Source organism: Ascidia mentula, chromosome 3 (assembly GCF_947561715.1).
Source record: "Ascidia mentula chromosome 3, kaAscMent1.1, whole genome shotgun sequence".
In the NCBI taxonomy this organism is placed as follows: domain Eukaryota; kingdom Metazoa; phylum Chordata; class Ascidiacea; order Phlebobranchia; family Ascidiidae; genus Ascidia; species Ascidia mentula.
In genome coordinates this window covers 8,586,728-8,610,111 of record NC_138568.1, presented here as the reverse complement: position 1 = coordinate 8,610,111, position 23,384 = coordinate 8,586,728, and the positions used below count along the sequence as shown (strand labels likewise).

Sequence of the window (23,384 nt, the reverse complement as noted above, 5' to 3'; positions counted from 1 at the left end):
AAAAGGCAGTTCAGAAAATCAAAAAAATACCTCACAAAACACAACAGTTGTAGCAGCAGAGTTTACTGACCATAATACAGCTTGTTTAGATAAAAGTAACGATCATAAAACAGCAATGGATGAAAGTCTGCATAATGGTAAAAATTAACGAATGCACGACTATTATTTACACAACAATCACAGGCTAAAACACGATCCCGTCTACACATGTTACAGAAGTAAAAATGTTCTTGAGTACACGTAGCCCCAAAACAACACACATTCTAGTGTACATTTACACATCTTTTTTACAGAAAGAGCAGGTTTAAATAAACACACATCTTACAGCCTTGAATTTACTTTTTTCCAGAAAATGAAATAGCAAGTTTGGGTTTTACTCGTTTTTGATCCACAGTACCCTTTTGGTGGCGAGGTGGTGTTAAAACACTGGCGATACTACTTGATGGAATTGGACTGTCCGAGAGGATGTATTTTGCAGGGGCTGCTGTTTCTTTTGGTGGAGTTACAGGAGCACTGGTTGTTGCTACATTTTGCGTGAGTTGCATTTTCATAACCTAAACATATGACGAAAAATTTTTTAACCAAGTGATCGGCACTGGAAAATTTAAAGCTTCATTAAAAACTATAATTCACATTTTAAATAGTCACTAACTGGATGAGGCCATACATTTAAACGATTCTGCATAAAGACTTTTCAATGGAAAATTTACCTGTGGTGGAATAAAGGTGGTATCTGCTACCATATACACAGGTTGTCCAGTTATATTTGCTGATTGCGGTGATGAGTAACCAGATAATAATTGTCCGCCTAAACAAATATTTCTTTTAAACATTAAAACTAATTCAACACAAAAACAAATAGGATTTAAACCATTTTGCTGAAAAGTCGTCAGATACAAACTAACCAAAAGCCAACCTTTAGCATAAAATGAGCCAGTTATGCTTTATGGAGCTGCAAATTATTTAAATTAGCAGGAGTTGGTTTACCCTTTGATACACAAGCAATTAATACATTTTTAGCACAGAAATCAAAATAAATAAATAAAAATGTACTGGTGTGCCAAAGTTATATAATGATAATTTACATTATTTTGTAGAAGCATAATCTTGAGCCATAATATTTATTGAGCTGAATTATGATACCTGGTGGTCAAAACCTATTTTCAGTTTTCATTTATTGAGCTGCAGGGATAGTTGTGCCCATACTGTTTTGACCAAGGTCTCGACAGTGCAGCCTGTGACTGTTGCAGTGAACTAGAATTTTTTGGATTTATTGTATATTATACACATTTTTTTTATGGAGCCAAAATAGAGCGTTGAACTTCGGTTGCCAAATGTGCTGAGTTTATACCTAATTTTCTTATAACATGAACCTTAGTAAATACATTGTTTTTAGGTCTTTTTTGTTATAACGTTACGAATGCGACGAGTTACATGGTGCGGACAGACACGCATAATAGCCACTCGTTTTTTTTAAAAACCTTCCCCCCCCCCGAACTAAGCGCCTATGCATGGCAAGCACCAATAGGTATTCACTGTTTCTGCATTAAACTTACCATATGCTTCCGGTCGCACTGGTGACATGGTCCTGTACAGACCAGGGTGTGCACTGGTAGCAGGAACTGGAATGGTGGCTGGGAGAAAGTGAGGAGGTGGGGGTACCTGGTAGGGATAACTGGGAACAAACATGGGACCCTCAGGGCCCATTTGCCTAAAAATAAGATTTTATTTTAAGACATGGTAACCTGTATACACACTAACTTTGGTGGAATTTTATCATAACTTGCCAACTGTACATTTATGAAATAATTTCAAATTCAGTGAGGCTACAAAGTTTTAGATGTTAAATTACATCATTTTAACTTACATGTAACTTCCCATCATGGGTCTCGTCAGAGCAGGTGGGGGAATATTAGGAGGCAAACGCGGATGTTCTCCTGGTACTGCTGTTGGATGGTTAACGAAATGATATGGAGGTGGATAGCCTTTGAGAAAATTTAAAAACAACAATGTTAAATTATATATGCCGTGCTATGGATATATATTTATATATACCAAGTAACATCCCACATGGTTTCTTGTGGGCTTGGCTTCGTTTTTTGTAAAGTTTGCTTAATAAGCAACTAAAGCAGCACTGCTTTATCTATTATAGCATGGAAATAGAACTTGAAGTAAGTAATACAAAATCGTTGTTAGGCATGGGGTGATCTGTATGGAAATAAATAAAATCTTTGGCAGAAATTGTCCCTTGATCTTAGCGTAGCAACAACATAGGCCGGATCATAGTACTAGCTGTGTCATATCATCAACGCAAAATAAGATACTGGTATGTGGGTTACGAGTTGATGACGCAACTTTACACGGAATGAAACATTCACCGGTGGACTGCGTTATCGGAAATAGCTGTTAAAAATGCGGCCGCCGCATAGTTCTCCAGCGCAACAATAGGTGGTGTGGATTGATAATTTTTTTTCAAAAAATTTAAAAAACGCTGACAATTTAGGCTTGTGTAGTGGCCAAATCATCATGGACGAATCAATACCACGGTTGGGGACGTTATAGCCAACTTTATGGAAATTGCAAAGAAATTTTTTGGTCGTTTTACGTAACTTTAGGACAGTTTCTTACAAAGGGTGTAGTAGAACTAGAAACTACAGCATTCTATAACAAGAAACAGTTTCACTAACCAGCTGAACGTGGATAATGCGGAGGAACGTCTGACAAAAAGTACTGTTGTGGTGCCATCTGATATGGAGGCTGGTGGAGCTGGGGTAACGGTATAGAAGGCGGTGGCTGGATGCCCCGAAAAGCTGGTGACACCAAGTTAGGCTGACCCGTCTGTAATTCAAATAGGAAGTTTATGAGCATGCATTATTGTTGATGTTTTAGGAGGCAATGTTTAAGCTTTTATTTGCATGTTAAAATTGACACATTGTACACTTGGATTATGATTCCAATACGCAGTACTTAGTTAAAAAGGTTCGAATTCAAACATGTTTTGCCTTGTCATAATCTCTTTGTCAAGTGGTGACAAATATCAATTTAATACAATACATATTCTAAACTATCAACTGTTTAGCAACAACATACTGTTTGGTTCGGTGTACAGCTTGCATCGAAAATACACGCCCATATGTGAGTCAGCCAATTAGAAAGCAACAACACGACGTGGTACAGCCAAAGAATTACATTGACGTGTCATAAGCGGGCAACGCATTACCTCGATTAACAGACCGGATGTAATACTTACCTTGCGGACAAAGAACCACGCATTGGTGTTAAGCATATGAACAAATGGAAAAGATTTTAACGAAGTCAGCGATACCAACTCCAGTGATTTTTTAACTTGGCCGATTTGTTTTGGGAAGTAAGTACGTGTCCTTACAGCGACCAAAGTCATTTGCTAACCGACCTGTTGCCACGACATATTAAAAAAATCATCAATTTTAGTTTGACGACGACAATATTGCCAAACAATGCATTTTGGGGTTGATAATAAAATGATAAACAGTAATACTATTACTGTAATACAGTGACATTTAAACGGACACGCACCACATAGCTGAGAGCCAAAGATGCGGCCATTTCAGTTGCTTGTTCCTTGGAGACGCAAGGCAAACTGTGAAAACGTGCCCCGTTCCACAATTGAACGGTGACTTGTAACATTCCATTCTGCAATAACAAAATAATATTAAAAAGGTTGATAAGTAGATTTAAAATATACCTTTGCATTAGGTTGAAAAAAATGTTGAATTGCGACTCTTGAATAAGAAAGAAAACTGTTTTGTACTGTCTTGATTACAAAAGGCGCAAGAAACAACTGAACCGGAAATGCTTGCAAGTACATGCTACGCACAAAATGATTTGAAACCTTTCCTACGACATAAAAAAATTACCATGTGTATAAAGTAAGACATAGGATGCCAAAAAAAATAAGGGCGGCGAAATTAAAAAAAAAACACAGGGAAACAAAATCTCATTGGCAATAAAGCCACGGGGCATTTTTGAAACGTGATTTTATGCTGGGGCAGTAACGGCAGCTCGTCACAGACATATTTAAGGCGCTCGAGTGGTAGCCGGAAGTCACTTAAATTTTTAATAAACTCCCGAACAGGCGAGCTTAAACGACGAAGGTTGTGCGACGGGCTCTGCACTAAAACGTGCAATTTGTAACAGAAGATAATTAACCCGGGTCAAGCCGACCTGTGGTAATTCCGAGCAGGTGTAGATGGGCACGAAAACTTTGTTCGTCTTGCACCACTCCAGCAACTCATCCAGGTTTGTTCTGATCCCAGCTCGTGGGTCTGAAGTATACAAATTCAAATTAATACGGCGTAACGGGTTAAAGTTGTTTGAACCTGTTTGGCGTAAACGTTAGCCCAGTAACAATTTGTAAAAATTGCTGGAAACACAGGTTTCAAAATCGAATACAACACACATTTTTGAACGCCACGCTATCGTGCTTAATACAATGGGCATCAATTGGCGTTCAACAGGCCGGGGGCAGGTACCACCCAGATTTGTAATGTAATTTCCTGGAATAATTTCACTGTTAAACCAGATTGTTTAAACAGATGAAATCGGAAATACTACTGCGTTATAGATTTGTATGAATATGTTTTTTTGCCAATATAATAAATCTTCCTTCCCTGTAAACATATATAGTATTAAAAATACATGTCTCTGATTTCAAGTTTGCTAACAAAATTAGAATCACCCTTTTAGTGCATGAAGTATTGTCCTGAGCCCTGGTAACCTTCGCCACAAAATTTAATACCAACGGATCCTGACAGAGAAATGAATTTAAGCAACATCTGTATCAGAAATAAACAGATCACGACGACCCTTCATCAATGCAATTCGCTGAACGGTTTGTCTTCCCGTGTCAATAACAGGAACACAAGCGGGATGTTCTAATGTCATCAAAAAATTTACCGTAGGCATGCGAATTATGTGTGATTCTGATGATGTGTCATTCAAACATTTCCAATGAAACTAAAACCTGGAATTGAAACTGCCTGGCGTCATCCTGTATTGTCAATGCCTAACGTTTCTCTAGCTCTATAACCAATGCACAAACAATTCTACCACAACGAAAATGAAACGTCCATGTTAGCGATGTTATCGAAAATATGCCAAAATTGTCTGGAAATAAAACAATCAAGCCAACATTTTAAGCTTTCTTGTCATTTTGGGGCATGAAAATATTTACTTGGAAAAAATCAACTGATTTACGTCAAACTGTTTTGATGGTATCGCAATGCCCGATCTTTTGAAGATATAATCACAAATTGTGTCTTACTAGACCCACAAACTGCAAGTGCTATGTTAGATAAAACAAACCTACATGTAAGCCCATTTTTGTGTGTAGCCTTTGTATTATAGATCTGTTACTTTGCACAAAATATATACAACTACATGATGTCTCTCTATACAGAAAACAAATAACACGACAAAATTCCAACCTTCTGTGTCGTTTAACATACAGCAGTTTTCCTGATGAACTCTAGTTACACGAAAAATTATGTTTCCTACAATTTGGCCCAATATGTTTCATAGACTATGGGAATGTATTTGGGTGCAGTATTACCACTTGAAGAACACTGCTTCAAGTCAACCTGTGTTTCACATTTACAAGCGAGCATAAAGACCTTACTTGTTTGTGCGTCTTCAACTGAGGTGGATCGCACTTCATCTTCCTCCTCAGATAAATTCTTTTTTTCCTTTTCGCCATCACTAAAAAAAAATGTTTGAGGATTTTCTGGAGTATGCAAATAATCTGCAATAATTGCATAGAATTTAAGTCACACACTACAGCCTTTGACTCAAAAGTATTTTTAAAGATGGTAATGCAAACACATGTCACAGCTAAATCCAAAAAGTTTTGGATACATTTGTGATATTCTTTAAAATGAAATGTTTATTTCCATGCTGGCACTGAACTGCGAGGCTTTAAATACAGAACAATTGAAAAGGAAGACAAGATAACTGTTGAATAGGCAGAACTATCACAGCAACCAGGAAGTCACCAAAATAGCCAAACGACTTCTCTAAACTTAGCATGCCACACCAGTTTGATAGCTCCATGTTTTAATCTCTTAAAAAACTACGGGCAAATAAATGCATTATTGTATGAAAGACTTGTACTAACCAAATCTAGCAGAAAGTGTGTTTCATATGAAGTATTGTTTACTTGGTCTTCCTTTGATGAAAGACCAATACTGATTTCTTTGTTTGTTGTATGCATATTATTATGTAGATGAAAAATAGGAAACCACAGGCATGAGCAGCTGTTAAAGCAAAACTACCACCTACACTTTATTGCTATTGTGTCGATCATCCTGCTGGCTTGCCGAGTCACTTTCACATCCATCACCAAGTTGCTCTCCTTCTGCAATCAGGAAAGAGATACTAACGTTGAATAGAAAATTACTGCATGGAGAATATTTCACAAGCCGACAAAAACGAACACAGTTATCACATTAGAAATTTGTTTATTTCTTCAGAAAGTAAACAAGAAAAGTATTTCAAATACTAATAAAACCATTCAACAGTACTTCATTCAACATTGGCTAATGCACACTAAAGTTAGGCAATACTGTATTTAATTTAAGTGAGTTACAGATAGGATCATTGTTATGACTAAAAATCTCATCAGTGCAGCTTTGTTGACTTGCCATGATCTTGCTAGCTAAATACAGCCAGACATTGAATTAATTCTGATGTTAAGAAATACTGACCATTTGATGCGGTTGACCATGTTGTCCCACATTCAGACTCCTCTTTTATTTTACCTTCCTGGCTTCCAAGGCTGAGAATTTCACACAGTTTTTCAGTGCCTTCCTGTAAAGGTGGTCAATCAATATCAACTTTTAAGAAAACCACATGACTAAAGCCAATTTCTTTATTTCATAAGTATAATGCTTTAGAGTGAAATAGATTTTAATCCAGAAAACATATTTCCGATAAATGTCATTGAAAGCAAAGGTTGGAAATCATTGCAACTATGGGTCGGGAATGGGAAGTGATCCCTGGAATTAGTTACCAGGAGTATAATTAAACAAACAATATATACAGTCTTTATACAAAAAAGTTACTTCCATGATCAATCAATAAAAACAAGTGGAACGACTTGGGTTCCCAACTCTCTTTCTTCTTACAACCCACTGATATTAATAATTTTTTTATGGGGCCACTATGATCCACAAAATTTGTTATGTAGACAGTTCCTACTCAGCCAGCAATGTTGCCATCCATATATACACAAATCAGACTTAGATGAAATACAGACTTGATCTTATCAATATAGTGACATGCTTTGGATCCCTGACAGACCATGGTTGGGGGCATTGTTTAAAATCATGGGTTTTAACTGTTGATCACATACACAATATCCAATAAACAAAAAGATATGAAATTTGGTATGCCAGACAATGATTTCGCTGGGTTGCTGGAGAGAAAAACTACTGCAAAATGAGTAACACAATACAAAAACACCCTGTAAATGTACCTTTATATACCAATCTATTTCATCCCAGTAGCGTGTTCCCATATTGTTAATTCTATACAGTGTTGAGGCGTTTATTGAAATGGACCAGAGAAAAGTGCAGCAAATACTCCAAGAGGTAATAGTCTCAAAGCAACAGGGATGATAGGACGTAGAGATCCGCATGCTATAAGTTAGGCTTGATTGTCATATCGCAGCAGATCACTATTTTAACACTGTGTCAGCGACAAGTTTTACAACAAATACCCATGTGCAGTTTCTACTTCTACAGAACAAATCTCAGAATGAGAGTGTTTAGTTTTTGTTTCAAAAAGAAAATTTTATGATTAATTTGATAGTTAGTTAAAGAGGTGTAGTTTTGCTTAATCGGTTTGTTATCTTATGCTTAACGTCACCTACTTCCTTTATGTTGATCTAAGCAATTTTTCTCTATTTACTTTAAAAAAAAACACATCTGTATCTTCAAAACCTCCCAGCTAAATCCATTTCACTACTATGCTACAATTGAATTAAACATATATACACAAGAAAAAAAAACATTTTCTAAACAACATGTCAGGCCTGTGCCTTCAACAACCTAGAATACCATCTGTGACTAATGCAACATGTCATAGGTGGACCTCACAAACATCATTTATCCCAATTTGCCACCTCACAACAATAGTCTTTTACAGCAGGCCACAGGCCACTTAGTTGCTATACTGCAGCAAGTTTTTATCAGACATGAGATAAAGCCATTGAGCGGCATCAACAGCTTCCTGGTAGGAAGTGTAGGCATTATGTGACAGAACTGGACAAACATTCACAAAGCTGGCCTGACACTCCACACTGCTGTCTGGTGCACTGGTGCACTGGTTAGGTTAGACGTGGAAGAGTTGGGACAAAAATACACACACTAAATCTTAATGAAATGAATTAAATTCTTGAATGTTATGTACAAATTTACTTTATCATTGAAACTGAACCAGTTTTGCTGACCAACTAATCAGCGACTGGGTTGCAGATTTACGAAGGACTGCCAACATGCATATATGCAAGTATAGTAGCCCTTTTTTAAATTGGTCAACATGTCATGCATACTGGTCAACAAAAAATTAGTCTTACACATATTTCAAAGTATAATAATGACTGCCCTTTTGCTTTGTAACTGCTGCTTCTACATACTCCAATACACATTATATGCCACACTGCATGAATGCAGTTAGATATTGACAACACACCTTTGTCGACAGCAGCATACACTGATTGACAGCAGTTCTACATTAACCTAGACATGCCACCGCCAAGCAAGTGTTTTTTGTCACTGGGACACGCGTTGCAACAGGAAGTCTTCGCACAGAATGGCAGCAGACACATTACTCTCAATGGGATTTTTGCCCTTTTAATAACATGTTTCTGGGTTTTCAACAATTGTTCCCATATATTGCATTACACATCGGTGACTACAGGCGGTTAAGAAACGATATGTTTCAAACCCCAGGAGATGTATCAGAATGGCACTGTTTCTTCATGTTTATTAAACAGTGACATAATTTGTTTAACAATGAATATTTGCCTAAAAATTAAATCTATGGAAGTGCTGGTTTTCATGTCATGTGTAACATGATGTTTAATGTAGGTTAGTGTGTTTTTTCAATGCCACTGCTTCCTAAATTAAAGCCAAACCACCACACATTTGTTTTATGTGACAATTGTTTTCAAACACAAATGAACAGCACAGGTATTATACACACATACATTTCTTACCTTGAGGAATGCGGATGTGCTTTGTACCCTGCCAGTGGCAAAAGGTTGGTTTTCGTTGGTAAACACCATCTTGTCATTATGACCATCAGTGGAAATGGTTCCTGTCATAGACACCACAAAGCTGTCAGGAGTCAACAACTTTTCTATTGGATCTGGTTTATTTTTTGCCAGCAGCTTTTGTAAAGGTATTGGATGATTTATGGTGGTTGGAATGCTGGTGGTAATGGCAGTGGTTGGTGGATGTACTTGTTGCTGGTTTGTGTTTGAAAGCTTAAGGGAAGTTAGCAGCTGGTTCAAGGCCTGTTGGTCAGGTTGCTTCACTGTGGAAACCAATAGTGCTGCACTTTTAACAACTATGGAAAATTAGCTACCATAAAAAATTATAGTTATTACCTTCGCTGGTAGATGCTTTGGGGGTTGATATATTTAAAGATTCCTTTAACTTTTTTGTCATATCCTACAAGTATAAAAGTGTTTTTTTTTAAAAAAAAGGACAATAAAATTCCAACATATAAAATAAAATACAGAATCATAGAAAGGACAGACCAACATTTATGCAGTATTTTAAGTATTTTTTAGTGCACTGACCACAGAGTTATTGCTGTTGTTTGTTGACATACGAGTTTTAGTCATATTCATGGAGTGCCCGGATTGATGTTCTTGCTGTTTGGAGTTGGAGGTTTTGGAGGAAATTACTTTCGGCAGGGTTTGAGCAGCCTATTAAAAAAAATAAGATTTAAATTTTCATATTTAAAAAGCAGTACATATTTCCTCAGAAAACAAAAAGACTCAGTATATACATTGTACAGTAAAAAACACAACACCCTGGCATCTCATCGGCAGCAAATATTTATAATTAAAATTTGTCTCAACAACAAAAAAATGGGTTCCTCCAGGGCAATACATATTGCCACATGACTGGGAACTACTGGTTTATACTCTGTGTTCTAAACTGTGTTTAAAGATATTTGGTAGAAAATCACCTTTAACATAGACAAGACCACATCATCATCTTGATTAGAAGTTGGTGGACTTTGCTTTGTTGGTGCTGATGATTTAGAAGTGAAATTTCTGGTACCATGAGAAGAATGCTGCTTGTTTTGAGACTGAAGTTGAGGGCTGCTTAGCATGAGGCTGTTCCACATATCCTCAAAGTTGCTGTCACTGGTGCTGGATTGTTGAACTGTTTTCTTTGAAGGGCTGTTGCAAAAAGAGCACATGTTTACATCCAAACACATAATTTGTTCAAGGGTTGTAGTAAACCAGACATTATATACCAAAATATTACATGAACTAAATATAAATAAAAGTTTTTCTAAGAGAGTTTTACATGAAATTTTTTCATAAAAATATTTCTGCCTTTTTTGAGTTAAATTGAGCATTTAAATATTTTTTTTTTAAAAAAAAGGGAGTGCTTAGATTTCCTTTAACACTTACACTGAAGAGGGGTGCAGGGGGCGGGGCTGACTTCCACGCTGGAGCAACTGCACAGGTTGGTTCGGCTGTTGCTTGGGTGAGGACTAAATACACCAAGTTTTTCCAAAAGACAATGATTCATAAATATTCAAATTACCTTTCGGTGGGGGTTCTTAAAGGCAGGTCTGAAAGCAGAGTGACGCGACTGAACAAAATGACCGTGTCCCATGTTGGGACCACCAGAGGGCAGACCAGATTGGTGTGGGCTGCTCTGTGAATAAAAAAAACAGAATTTCAACCAAACATTATCAAGTGTTTTTGAACAAACTTACAATTTGGTGACTTGGGCGCACGACTGCGACTGGCTTGTTGCCTTTATTTAACAATCTATCGCCATAGGAAAGATTAATTATTGCACATGCTGGAAGTTTATAACCTCTTCTGTCAGGACAGCGGCCTCTAAAAAAGCATGAAATAAAGTAGTAACACAGGATTCGAATTAGCAGTTCGCAATTCGCAAATTGCGAACCGTTTTTGGAGTTGTTGCAAACCGTTTTTAGGATTATTGCGATGCAACACGCAGCAGATTATAAGCCTTTTTTAGCCTTTTTATCTATTCATTCGTACACACAACAAGCGCTGATGCAAACAACGTTGTTAACGTTTCTTGGCACGTTTCTTTCAATCCTCGCATTTTGTGAAGCCTCTATTGCGCAAGTCAATGAAACGATGGCGATGTATGACGAAACAAATATTAACGTTTTTGCGATACGTTTTTTACCGCTAATTAGAGCCCTGTAATATCTATATATAATAGCTTACTCCTTGCAGTCTTGTTCCTATATTAGGCTTGCAAACAATGTCAACAGTTTACACACTGAAAAATTACTTTTACAGAATTAGACAAAAAAAAAATTATTTTTGAATTTGAAATCAGACTTTGATTGCAAAAGGATTAAAACCTTTCAGGACAAACTTACAATTCCTAAAAATAAAATTTTGAATACCCTAAAGTAAGGCCACCGAGGAATTCTCTGTCAAACAAAACATCAAACATTGTATCCTTTCCATTCTTGGTGCCACTGTGAATTCCCACAATAGTTCCACGATATCCAAGAGGCACAGTGTAGCCATCACGCACATTTACCACTCTACGGGTAAAAAAAAATAATGGGCAAGGTTAATTGTGCTTGGAACACACATAGCATGGGAAGGCCTTATGGTTTCTATTTTGCGTTTTTTCAATACCTGTCCAGTAGATGGTGCTGTGCACTTTTGTCAGGAATCAGCGTTCCTTGTTGGGTGAGAGGTCGATAGAGAAAATGGGGACGAACTCCAACCTCAACTTCTTTCATAGCATCCTTTTCTGCATTCTGAAGTAAAACTTACTGCTTAAATATCCTCTATAATTTACAAAGAAAAACTGACAGGATCATTCAGTAAACTCGATCTATGTGAAGCAAAATGTAAACAAAACACACTAAACATGTGTAAAACAAACATCTTTTGCCCGAAACTATTATTCACCTTAAACTGTGTCAGGGCATCATCTATGGCTTTGATGACGGGTGGTTCCACAGTAGTAGAGCTTTCATGGACTTTCTGTCCATCATAACATGGCTGAGATTTCAACCATTTTGACAACTCTTGCAACTTGTCATGCCTGCAGCATAATTTTCACACATCACAGCAAATATTAAGCACATTTTGAGACTTTTCATGTGATTATGAATATAACACGATAAGGAATAAAATATAAAACAATTCCCCTACACATACAGAACAATAGTGTGTTTACCAAGGTAGAGTAAGACCTATGCAATTTTGACAAAACAAATTAACAAAATCTGTAATGGCCACTTGGGTTCTGTTTAAACATAAATCAGGTTTTCTTTCAATAGTAACTTACACATTATCTTCACCAAACATTGCCTCCGCATCAATTTGTGATTCACTTCCATTGTTCAATACACTTTCCAGATAAGAAAACACCTCTGGAAACCTGAAATAATTAAATATATTTGACTTTAGTAACCAATATCTTAATATAGGGTACAAGTGAACAGTACTTTTGAAATAAAAAACGTGTTTAGACAGACATACTTTTCCACATAAGCTCGGAGGACTTGTCCCACAGCATCAGAATATAACCATTCGTTTCTTGATTTCTTGGTAAAACCAGCAATACCAGCATTTTCCTTTGAGAATCTCAGGTTCAGTCCCACATTCCATTTTCTAGTTACTGGACTGAAACAAAATTAACACAAAATTCAGTCTTTTGCTTTTGGAAAAGAAGTTTTTTTCTTACTAAAATATGTAGATAGAGCCAGTTATTCTACAAAGAAGAAAGTTGGAAATTCCGATGGTAGAGGCCAATCTCCAACTTGGCTGATATGAAGACAGTTTCTAAAGAATCACAAAGCATTAATATTAAAAGTTAGCAAAAAAGTCGTGGGGTTTTACCTTAGTTAATACAAATTTAACACATGAGACTAGCGTAGAATTAAAATATTATCAGTAAACAGAAAATAATTCCAATTTTTAATAATAAATCGGAAATCAAAAAGACATAAAAATAGTTATTTTTTTATAATTATCTCTATAGCAATTGCAAAATCATTAAATACTCAAGCAATTGCCACCAATACACACAAAACTCTACAAAATTATTTCCATAGGCCTTACTCGTACTCACATCTGATTGAGCAGCAACATCAGCAAAATCAGGTTCGTCTGGCACTTGAAAGTTGACAGTGGCATGGCCATCTTGGGCTTGCAATACCTAAGAATCACCACGTAAGTAACAAAAATGATGTGACAACCGCATTCATTAATGATACTTACAGTCCCATAGCAACCATAGTTTGGGACACCCAAGTTAAAAACCTCCGCTTTGGGTGGAAAGAGCTCAGCCAAGGTCTTTAGTTTCTTAAATGATGGGTCTTTGACTGATATATTCTACAAAACACATTGGTAAGGATTTATTTGCAAACAATCAGTAGTTAAAATTGTTTTTTGCTGATTGTATGCTGCTGTCATATTATTTTACAACATTTTTTTGACACGACCCTTTCTCAAGTTGAATAAATATAAAACAGATTACTGTTGTAGTTCTTTCACATATCTATCAAAGTTCATAATACAACAATTGTTTATACAGCTTTTTAAATTTTGAAAACTATATTTAAATCATTTCAAATAATCACCAATAGAAAAAATCTACTTGTGTCAAGTTTTAACATTGAAATCTTAATAGCAACATGAATCCACATAAAGGACATTGTACTAGTTTCAATGTCTCATGAACATAAGCTAGTATATCCACCAATATGTAAACATAAATGCAACAAGTTAATGTTTATTAAGGGCTTTTTATTTAAGGTCTGATTTCGTTAGCGTATTTAAAGCCCGCCCACCAACTGTAAAAGTTACAACTGTATATACATAGTAAACCCTTTGGATACAAACCAAAAAAACTCAGGAGTGGCTTCTTTCTTAAATTAAAAAAAAAACTAAAGCAATAACAACATTTCTTAATCTCAAAGTTATAATATTGTAAGTAACAACAACGTGCAGCAAACTGAACAAACCTTTATGGTTGCTTGAAGAGGAAAGGCTGAAGGTGCATTCGACCACTGTTTCTCCAGCGTTATCTCACCTCGTTTACCACAGATATATTTGCGCCCTTGTAACAGCTGTGCAAAAACCACAACATTTGTCTGGCCGACTTCGATTCCGTGCCTGAACAGGTACCTAAAAATAAATTGTAATGTTTGATGAAATAAAGATATATATTAAAACCAGTGAGTTATGTGATCTGCTAAAGTATTACAAGATCTTGACAAACGAAAACATTTTATAGCTGTTAAGATGTGGAGCATGTACAGAGCTTATTAGTGTAGCTTGTTGACTAGCTGGAGTTTGGCTTGCCAGAGAAATACGATTCCGCTTTGTTGCGACCACATTGTAAAAAGATTGAAACAGGTTGCACTGTACACCGTCTGCAGCTCGATTATATCATGATTTACTCTTAAACTCATAGCTTGCAGAAACATAGCAAATTTTATGTGTACATATTATTAAGTGTTGAGGATTCAACTCATAATAAAAAAGCTAAAAAAAAATGCACTTTGATGATAGTTTATGGTATTACTAAACCATACTTTTCATGTATGTCATGGAGTTCTCCACGGTATTCATCCTTTTCTCTTTGCGAGAGTTCTTTCCTCGCAAGACGGTGGTTTGAACCCCGTGATCCAGACACTTGTTCTCGTAATGTGTACTACACAAAGTAAGCAAAATTACTAATTACTAATTGCTAGTTCAAGCACTGGCATGTTTAAACTTATTCGGAAAATTGGACAGTTCATGTGCCACAGTGGAAAAAAATTTTTGGTATATACTTTAATGATTTACATTTAAACAATCTCAATTTAATTTCACTTATATCATAGATATAAACATGAAAGCCTATGTACATAGTAAAGCATGTGTGCAAGCACTTACCTTCACTCTTCCATCAGAAACAGCAACTACTTTGGCTTCCTCCATATGGGGCCAGTTCACATACACAGAATTCCCCAACAAGCGTTCACCAATTTCCTCCAAGCTCTTAGAAACGAATTAATATTGTGTTTGCTTATGTTTTATGTGAGATCCAAGTGGAAATGTTACACAATAGCTATCACATATCTAAGATTTAAGCTTTCCTAAATAACTAGAAGCTTTAATTTGAGGAATTGTACTAGGTGACAGTTGCTATACAACTTAATTGTTTCAAAATTGCTGCAACATACAAAGCCCCTTTATGCACTACCTTATTCAAAGAAACATATAATGGTTCTTACAGCATTGGGATTTGTTGAAGCGCCATAGGACTCCCTGTCATCTTGGACACCTTCTTGTCTGTCATCAGGTGAGCAAATCTCGAGAATCATGTTTTCTCCTCTGCTCATACTTTGAAAAACCCTCACTCCAACTTTCTTCAGGTAAGATCTGAAATAAAACAATGTATTACAATTACACTGGGGAGTCCATTAATGCTGAAATGCCCTATACAAGATGCATTCTAAATGTGGATGTGTCATATTTTACAATACATTGCAACAAACACGCACAATAAGCAAACATGTCTTAAATGTTTTCTCTGTAAGGTTGCATCTAGTTTGGTGCCATACGGATGACAGTGATTGTTTTGTCACCACAAAGTGGAAGTCTTTGCTTGGCCGTTTGGTCAGCAAAGTCGTCTGATAGTCACACCAGCTGCACTGATGAGACCTTTTAGGTCGAAACAGTGACCATCTGTCTGCAGCTTATACAGGTCTTAAATACATTTAGCACAATACAGGAAAATATTATTATCATACATTATATGTCTCTCAACACGACTGCTAAACTTAGGGAAATAATTGTTATGGTTATTGTTAGCTTGGTTCCTAGATTGTATTATACCTGTGTGGGAGATGATATAGGGTGGGAAAACCATGATAGTAGACAGATAGCTGACAACCAGGCAATAAACCTTTCACATAAGTTCGGTAATCTTTCTTTAGCCACTGTTGAGTTGGGATTAGAGTCTGTCTGAAAAGTTATGAAAAGGCAGAGATTTACTTTCAAGCAATATAAATACAAAAAAAATATATGATTTGTTAACGTTACAAACTAATAATTAACCAGTTTTTGCTATTTTTTAAACAGTGCATGTTTTTTTCTTATTTTAACATAGATCTAAATTTTAAAACGAAACACCTTATATCAGTGTATATGAACTAACAGCTTCTTGTGTAACATTTTGCAAACCAAACTATATCAACATTTAACAAATAGTTTATAATAGTGAGTCATAAGATCACAATATTACTTGGCCGAACAAGACTCTATATCTGGAAACACATCAGGTAAAGTCGACTTGGCATAGTAGATTTGGTTTGGATCGTGTTGGTAGAGATGACAGGGTCCAGGTTGATTACGGCGGTGCTCGGAAGTCGAAAGTTTTTGCATACAAGGTTCCATGGCCTTCAGTAGTCGGTTCTACATGACAACAATTTTTTAGTAGAAACAGAAAAGTGGGTCATTACATAAGAACAATGAAAACTCCACATAATCAACATATTTCAGCAGGCATGTCTTTAGCATAACATAAGTTATATCAATAAAGTCTATTACAAGATTTGAAAAAAAAACTTACATCAAAAGTGAAGATGCTTGTTAAAGCAAAACATGTCATTATAAAAGACAAATTAATGTCAGGTTAAATAACAGAGGTATTCAGAGATTTATTGAACATCGACCACTTTGAATATTCACCTCATCAATGAATGGAATCAGAACAACTGCCTCCCAATCTTGTTGCTTTCCATTCAAATCTGTCTCAAACTTGGTTGGGTAAAAATCACCAATAGCAGAGGTTTCCTCGTCCATCAATTTCTGGCAACATACACATGAATATCAGCTTTTTTGTTCGGAATGCAAAGTGTTCTCATTTTTTGCTGTAAGGCAGCAATAACTTTGTAACATTTCGCAATGAAATTTTTACCATTGATCTCAAAGTAAACCACGACCCAAAACTTTCTCCAAAAAAAATAAGACAAATGTTTCAATAAATACTTTAATTTATGTGTAAACAACTACATGACTGAAGTTAAGATAATTCCAAAAGTCAAAGATCTGTGCATAAAGTACCCATAGCGCTTCTGGCACACAGTCTTTGCTGGCAGCTGGGAGAACAGCCATTAACTGCTGAAATGGTAGGAACGGCTTGCTCATCTTGAATTTCAGTTTTACGTGGGAAAATCGCTTCAGATCGGACACATATGGAGAATAGTGATAAGGATAGTACCTGAGTAATAACATATGATGAATAATCAACATAAAACAATAAATATTTGCATGGTTTCAAAAAAAATTTGAAAGAGATTTAATATTAAAGTTCAAATTCATGCATCTTTTTTTATTCCTTTTTGGTGATTGACTGGTTTTAGATAAGTAATGATGGAAGGATAAACAGTATGCATTTGGTATAATATGAAATACAAAAATAAGCAGCAAAGTAATTTAAAGATAAATACATTTTTGTGAAGTTTCATTTATCTTTATTGAAATTACCAGCTCCATGATTGAACACCATTGTAATAATAATGGCAAATCCACTGCAATCCCAGTATGTATTCATATGCAATTCTATCGATGGCTTCAGGGTTTGCCTGCAAAAGCAACAATGCTCTTCACAGTGGTACAAACACACTTATACATGAGGCCTTGAACAATCCACAGGTATGTTAACTATAGGCCACAGACAAAAAATCAAAGTTATTTTCTACTTCAAATGAATTTAATTATATATATAATAAGCCGTATTTTAATCTTGTGCCACTGAACTGCAATTTTTTGATTCGGTACTGTCAAAAATCAGAGCCAAACCAGAAAAGTACTTAAAAAACAACAATATCACAAAAATTGTTTGTGATGGATAGAATTTTTGCCAAACCTTGACTTTAAACTTTTCCTCGTAATAATGATTTTTGTGCAGTTTGAATTCTTGCTGAAAAGTGTCGAATTCTGAATCAGTTTCTGCTTCATCATGACTCTCACTGCCTTCTGAAGGAGTCATTGTACCCTGCTTGATCGCAAGATCTAGAAACAACAAAATAATTAATGATTAATGTACACAAAGAAAAATTTCACGAATCAATACCTTTCACAATGCGAATGGACTTTGCCTGGGCAATTTGCCCAGGATCAACTTTTTTGTCACTCTTGGTTTGAGATTCACTTGTTGATTTCTTTGCGTTTGACTTGGATTCTAGCCATTTGTAGTCAGAATACACTTCTTCGAAATGGTCAACATCAAACTGAGAAGTAGCATTCAAAGAAGATTAGAAAACCACAACGGTAGAAATTTGCCACTTGGCAAAAATTAAATAAATCAAATTAACATTTTTACTAAAATATTTTCTTTTCAATTGTGCTTATCACATACACACATATTTTAAATAATGCAAGTTGGTGTTTTACAGTGTCAATGAATACAGATAATATAATTTTTGGAAAGGAATTGGCTAAAAAAAAAATTTATTAAAAACTTTTTACAGCAAAACTGAATCTGAATAATTACTGAGGAAATGGATTCCAAGAAAGCCTGAAACCTTGGCAGGTTGATGGTACCTCCTTCATTTAAATAGCCGTCGAGAGTAGGCAATACATTAATATACGATTGGTAAAGAAATGGAAGAGCATTCTGAGCAATGTGAAGGTCTGGCAGATGGGGAATAAAATCATTTCCTATAAGAAATCCCATCAGTACCCAGTCATCTATGATAGCTTCGATGTCATAAGGAAAGGGCAAAGTGCTCTGAAAACAGAAAAATATTAGGAGCAATATCATGGTCCTACAACAGTTTGTGTAAACTGTGGTGAAAAAGTCTTAAAAATTTTACTGTGGGAAACCCGTATCACACCTTGAGAAACTTAAACTCATGGTCAATGTATTCCCGCAATAGCGTAATGTGCAGGAGGTGGAAAGTTGTTTCTTCTGCTCTTGCCGTCCGTGAGTTCTTTTTGGACCTGGTAAACTTTACTTCTTCCCTGCAACAGAAATATGGTGATATGTTTCATGAATTAGTATTTATGTGACCTTAGATTGTATGAGGGTTAGGTATTATGTAATTTTGTTTCTGAAAGACTCCCTCTATTGGACATTCAAATCAAGTTTTCTTTTCAAACAATTCATAGATACTGGCACAATCTCATGACACATTGTTTAAAATATGATTTAATCCAATACAAAAAACCTAGAGGCATCAATTGAACAATTCAGCTAGTGTTTTTATAGAGATATCATAACAGAAACAATACGCTTTTCCAGAAACCAATAAAATAAAAGTTTGGCCAAGATGTCGGCAGAAAATTTTGAAGGATTGGAGAATTAACAAAAACACAGCTAAAACAATTGGTTTCCAATTTCCATGAGTTGCAACATACTGACATGATTTATTGCAAACTTACCTAAGCAGCGAGAAATGTGGTTCATGTGTACATAAACCGAGGATAATTAAGTCTGCATCAAGGCCGTACAAACAATGCCTAATATTAGGATTATAACCAGGCTGAGAACGCTGATAACGAATAAATTCCATAATTTTGTGTTCGCCCTCTCCTGGTGTCTAGAAATTGGAATATACCAGAATGTAAATGTTTGCACCAACTCAATGACCTTTATTCAAAACAACATGACTGACCTGATGGCCCGACAGGTAAATGTCAACACCTTGCCAAAGTCTGTCATGGGTTATTTTTGCTTTAACAAAAAACTCCAGCTGAGTTTGCAAACGCTCCATAAAGCTAGTACCTGGTATGCAGAAAAACATAATTATTTTTTTTTTATAAGAATTATAATACGAAGTATCAGAATTATATAACAACTAGTGCTACCAATACGAAATTGAAACGCTTTAAAAAATAACATGAGGATATCCTGGAAAAACAGCACCAGTCAGTTAAATATGAGGTTAATTGAACATTTATCATTGATAGATTCAAAACAACTGCTACACTATAATCGTTATTTTGGTTTCAAATAGTTTCACAAAAGTGATAGTTCAGTGTTAATGGTTGCAGTCTTTTACCAGGGGTTATGCAGTTGGAGTCAAAACGCTTTTCTGTGGGCAGTACCTCCCCTTTGAGAAGTGCAGCTTTGATGTTGGCCTCTGCCTCTTTTGCAGACCTGTGTAGCATTTAAAGAAAATAAACAACAAAGCTTTATTATAGTTAATTTGGACAAACCAAACTACTTTGCAACCTTTTAAACAAAGCTTTTATTTTGTTTTACCTGAAACGTCTTCCTCTTTGTTGGTTCATTTTTGCACGTGGGGCAACACCATCAACTGCCATGAAAAAAGTTTTCTGAGGTCGTATGATGCGAAAGAGAACCTGGCAATTGATTTGTACGTGTTACCAATTGTAAACACTTATTGACATAGAACAAAATATAAATTAAAAAGCAAACAATAGCTCTTCAGCAATATTAAAGCATAATAGGCAATTAAAGTAGGCTAGTTGTATGGCCGGATGTTCACTTTAAATCTAAGCTAAACATATCCACAACAAAACTAACAGTAAAACAAACAATAGACATAGTAAATAAGGTTCACAGGCTTGCGTAAGCATAGCATTACTTCTAGACATAGTAAAAATTGCAAATGCAAGAGTCACCTCAATGTACCGAAAGATATCCTGAAATATCTTTTCTTCAGTTATCCGAAAGTGGGGATCATCATCATTTGGATGTGAGCATGTGTGGATTATTCCATTCATATCCAAGTAGAGGTTGTCAAACTCAGGTACCTGGAATAACAAAACCAAGTAGTTACACACCAAATCAAAAAAATGTTATGCGTAGGATTTACCTTTTTGCGAAAGTTTACCAACAATCTGTGCAAAATCAATTAGCTAATGCATTAACATATGGAAAGCAATCTGATAATCCACAAATTGCCTTTGCAAAACCACAAACTTTTCAATATGGACTTACACATATTTTGGAAACTGAATGGTCACGTTTTAAAGAATTTTCATTTCTATATTTACATAATTTACCTGATATTCTTTCACCACTTCACTGAGGCAGGGGTACCTTTCACTGATCCATCGGTAAAATTTGGGAACTCCCATTGTGTTTGCTTGTAAATGCACTCAGTAACTTTTCAATAAAAAATACCAACCAGCCTCCTAATACTATTGCATCAAACAATACCGTCGTCATTTCGGCGAAATAAAAAAAAAAATTCACGAAATTTAATTTACGCATCAGTAAACACAGCTTAAATCAAATTTCTATGAAATTATAACATGTTTCATAAGTGATTCAGAAATGTGACCAACTTATAATCTGCAAAAACAACAATACAATCCGAAGAAAAACACAACAAATTGACAAAGTAACGAAAATTTTTAAAAACGAAAGCAACATGGACATGAACATGGATCCATACAAATTTTACATACCAAAAGCAACTGTTAATGTAAGTCAAAAATCAATCACTTTCCGGGACATAGAACTTCCTATCAATTTGCACAGGGCTTGCCTAGAGCATGCAGGTGAAGGTGATATAAGTTAAAATACCAACCGGCTCCACAATTCCCAGCGAAATGGACTCAAAGGCAGGTCATTGTGTGTGACGGCATAGAGGCTGCTTGTGAGCGCAATGGCGGCAGAGACATCTTGACAAAAAGCGAAAATTCAAACACTTTCCGGGCCATAGGATTTCCTATAATTTTGCACAGGGCTTGCCTAGAGCATGCAGGTGAAGGTGATATAAGTTAAAATACCAACCGGCTCCACAATTCCCAGCGAAATGGACTCAAACAAAGGTCATTGTGTGTGACGGCATAGAGGCTGCTTGTGAGCGCAATGGCGGCAGAGACATCTTGACAAAAAGCGAAAATTCAAACACTTTCCGGGCCATAGGATTTCCTATAATTTTGCACAGGGCTTGCCTAGAGCATGCAGGTGAAGGTGATATAAGTTAAAATACCAACCGGCTCCACAATTCCCAGCGAAATGGACTCAAACAAAGGTCATTGTGTGTGACGGCATAGAGGCTGCTTGTGAGCGCAATGGCGGCAGAGACATCTTGACAAAAAGCGAAAATTCAAACACTTTCCGGGCCATAGGATTTCCTATAATTTTGCACAGGGCTTGCCTAGAGCATGCAGGTGAAGGTGATATAAGTTAAAATACCAACCGGCTCCACAATTCCCAGCGAAATGGACTCAAACAAAGGTCATTGTGTGTGACGGCATAGAGGCTGCTTGTGAGCGCAATGGCGGCAGAGACATCTTGACAAAAAGCGAAAATTCAAACACTTTCCGGGCCATAGGATTTCCTATAATTTTGCACAGGGCTTGCCTAGAGCATGCAGGTGAAGGTGATATAAGTTAAAATACCAACCGGCTCCACAATTCCCAGCGAAATGGACTCAAACAAAGGTCATTGTGTGTGACGGCATAGAGGCTGCTTGTGAGCGCAATGGCGGCAGAGACATCTTGACAAAAAGCGAAAATTCAAACACTTTCCGGGCCATAGGATTTCCTATAATTTTGCACAGGGCTTGCCTAGAGCATGCAGGTGAAGGTGATATAAGTTAAAATACCAACCGGCTCCACAATTCCCAGCGAAATGGACTCAAACAAAGGTCATTGTGTGTGACGGCATAGAGGCTGCTTGTGAGCGCAATGGCGGCAGAGACATCTTGACAAAAAGCGAAAATTCAAACACTTTCCGGGCCATAGGATTTCCTATAATTTTGCACAGGGCTTGCCTAGAGCATGCAGGTGAAGGTGATATAAGTTAAAATACCAACCGGCTCCACAATTCCCAGCGAAATGGACTCAAACAAAGGTCATTGTGTGTGACGGCATAGAGGCTGCTTGTGAGCGCAATGGCGGCAGAGACATCTTGACAAAAAGCGAAAATTCAAACACTTTCCGGGCCATAGGATTTCCTATAATTTTGCACAGGGCTTGCCTAGAGCATGCAGGTGAAGGTGATATAAGTTAAAATACCAACCGGCTCCACAATTCCCAGCGAAATGGACTCAAACAAAGGTCATTGTGTGTGACGGCATAGAGGCTGCTTGTGAGCGCAATGGCGGCAGAGACATCTTGACAAAAAGCGAAAATTCAAACACTTTCCGGGCCATAGGATTTCCTATAATTT

At 36.4% G+C, this 23,384-nt stretch overlaps 1 protein-coding gene across 1 annotated transcript; it reads right to left on the bottom strand.

The window, feature by feature from the left end:
* Positions 1-47: 47 nt before the first annotated feature.
* On the bottom strand, positions 48-21,411 carry LOC145896031 (5'-3' exoribonuclease 1-like). The gene is made up of 44 exons (XM_082984825.1): positions 21,263-21,411; positions 20,879-21,010; positions 20,496-20,596; positions 20,293-20,390; positions 19,906-20,015; positions 19,673-19,830; positions 19,126-19,252; positions 18,783-19,019; positions 18,363-18,519; positions 18,156-18,301; positions 17,774-17,871; positions 17,351-17,507; positions 16,976-17,095; positions 16,530-16,699; positions 16,121-16,249; positions 15,517-15,664; positions 15,176-15,280; positions 14,833-14,951; positions 14,260-14,422; positions 13,514-13,627; positions 13,365-13,451; positions 12,978-13,075; positions 12,773-12,916; positions 12,579-12,671; positions 12,197-12,332; positions 11,918-12,042; positions 11,677-11,820; positions 11,002-11,128; positions 10,827-10,940; positions 10,691-10,773; positions 10,237-10,453; positions 9,842-9,970; positions 9,647-9,710; positions 9,254-9,573; positions 6,741-6,843; positions 6,316-6,391; positions 5,657-5,736; positions 4,204-4,304; positions 3,556-3,672; positions 2,688-2,838; positions 1,868-1,985; positions 1,557-1,711; positions 711-808; positions 48-554 (listed from the first exon to the last, which is right to left on the bottom strand). The coding sequence occupies exons 1-44, from the start codon at positions 21,335-21,337 to the stop codon at positions 336-338; spliced, it is 5,763 nt and encodes a 1,920-aa protein (XP_082840951.1). The 5' UTR covers positions 21,338-21,411; the 3' UTR covers positions 48-335.
* Between the last annotated feature and the right edge of the window lie 1,973 nt (positions 21,412-23,384).

Bases quoted from the DNA above. Each gene is read 5' to 3' on its own strand.
- LOC145896031 (XM_082984825.1), bottom strand. From the start codon at position 21,337: ATGGGAGTTCCCAAATTTTACCGATGGATCAGTGAAAGGTACCCCTGC. The intron at 20,016-20,292 runs GTAAAAGACTGC...TCTGCATACCAG, and splicing joins CTCCAACTGCATAACCCCTG to GTACTAGCTTTATGGAGCGT. The intron at 809-1,556 runs GTAAGTTTAATG...ATATTTGTTTAG, and splicing joins AGTGCGACCGGAAGCATATG to GCGGACAATTATTATCTGGT.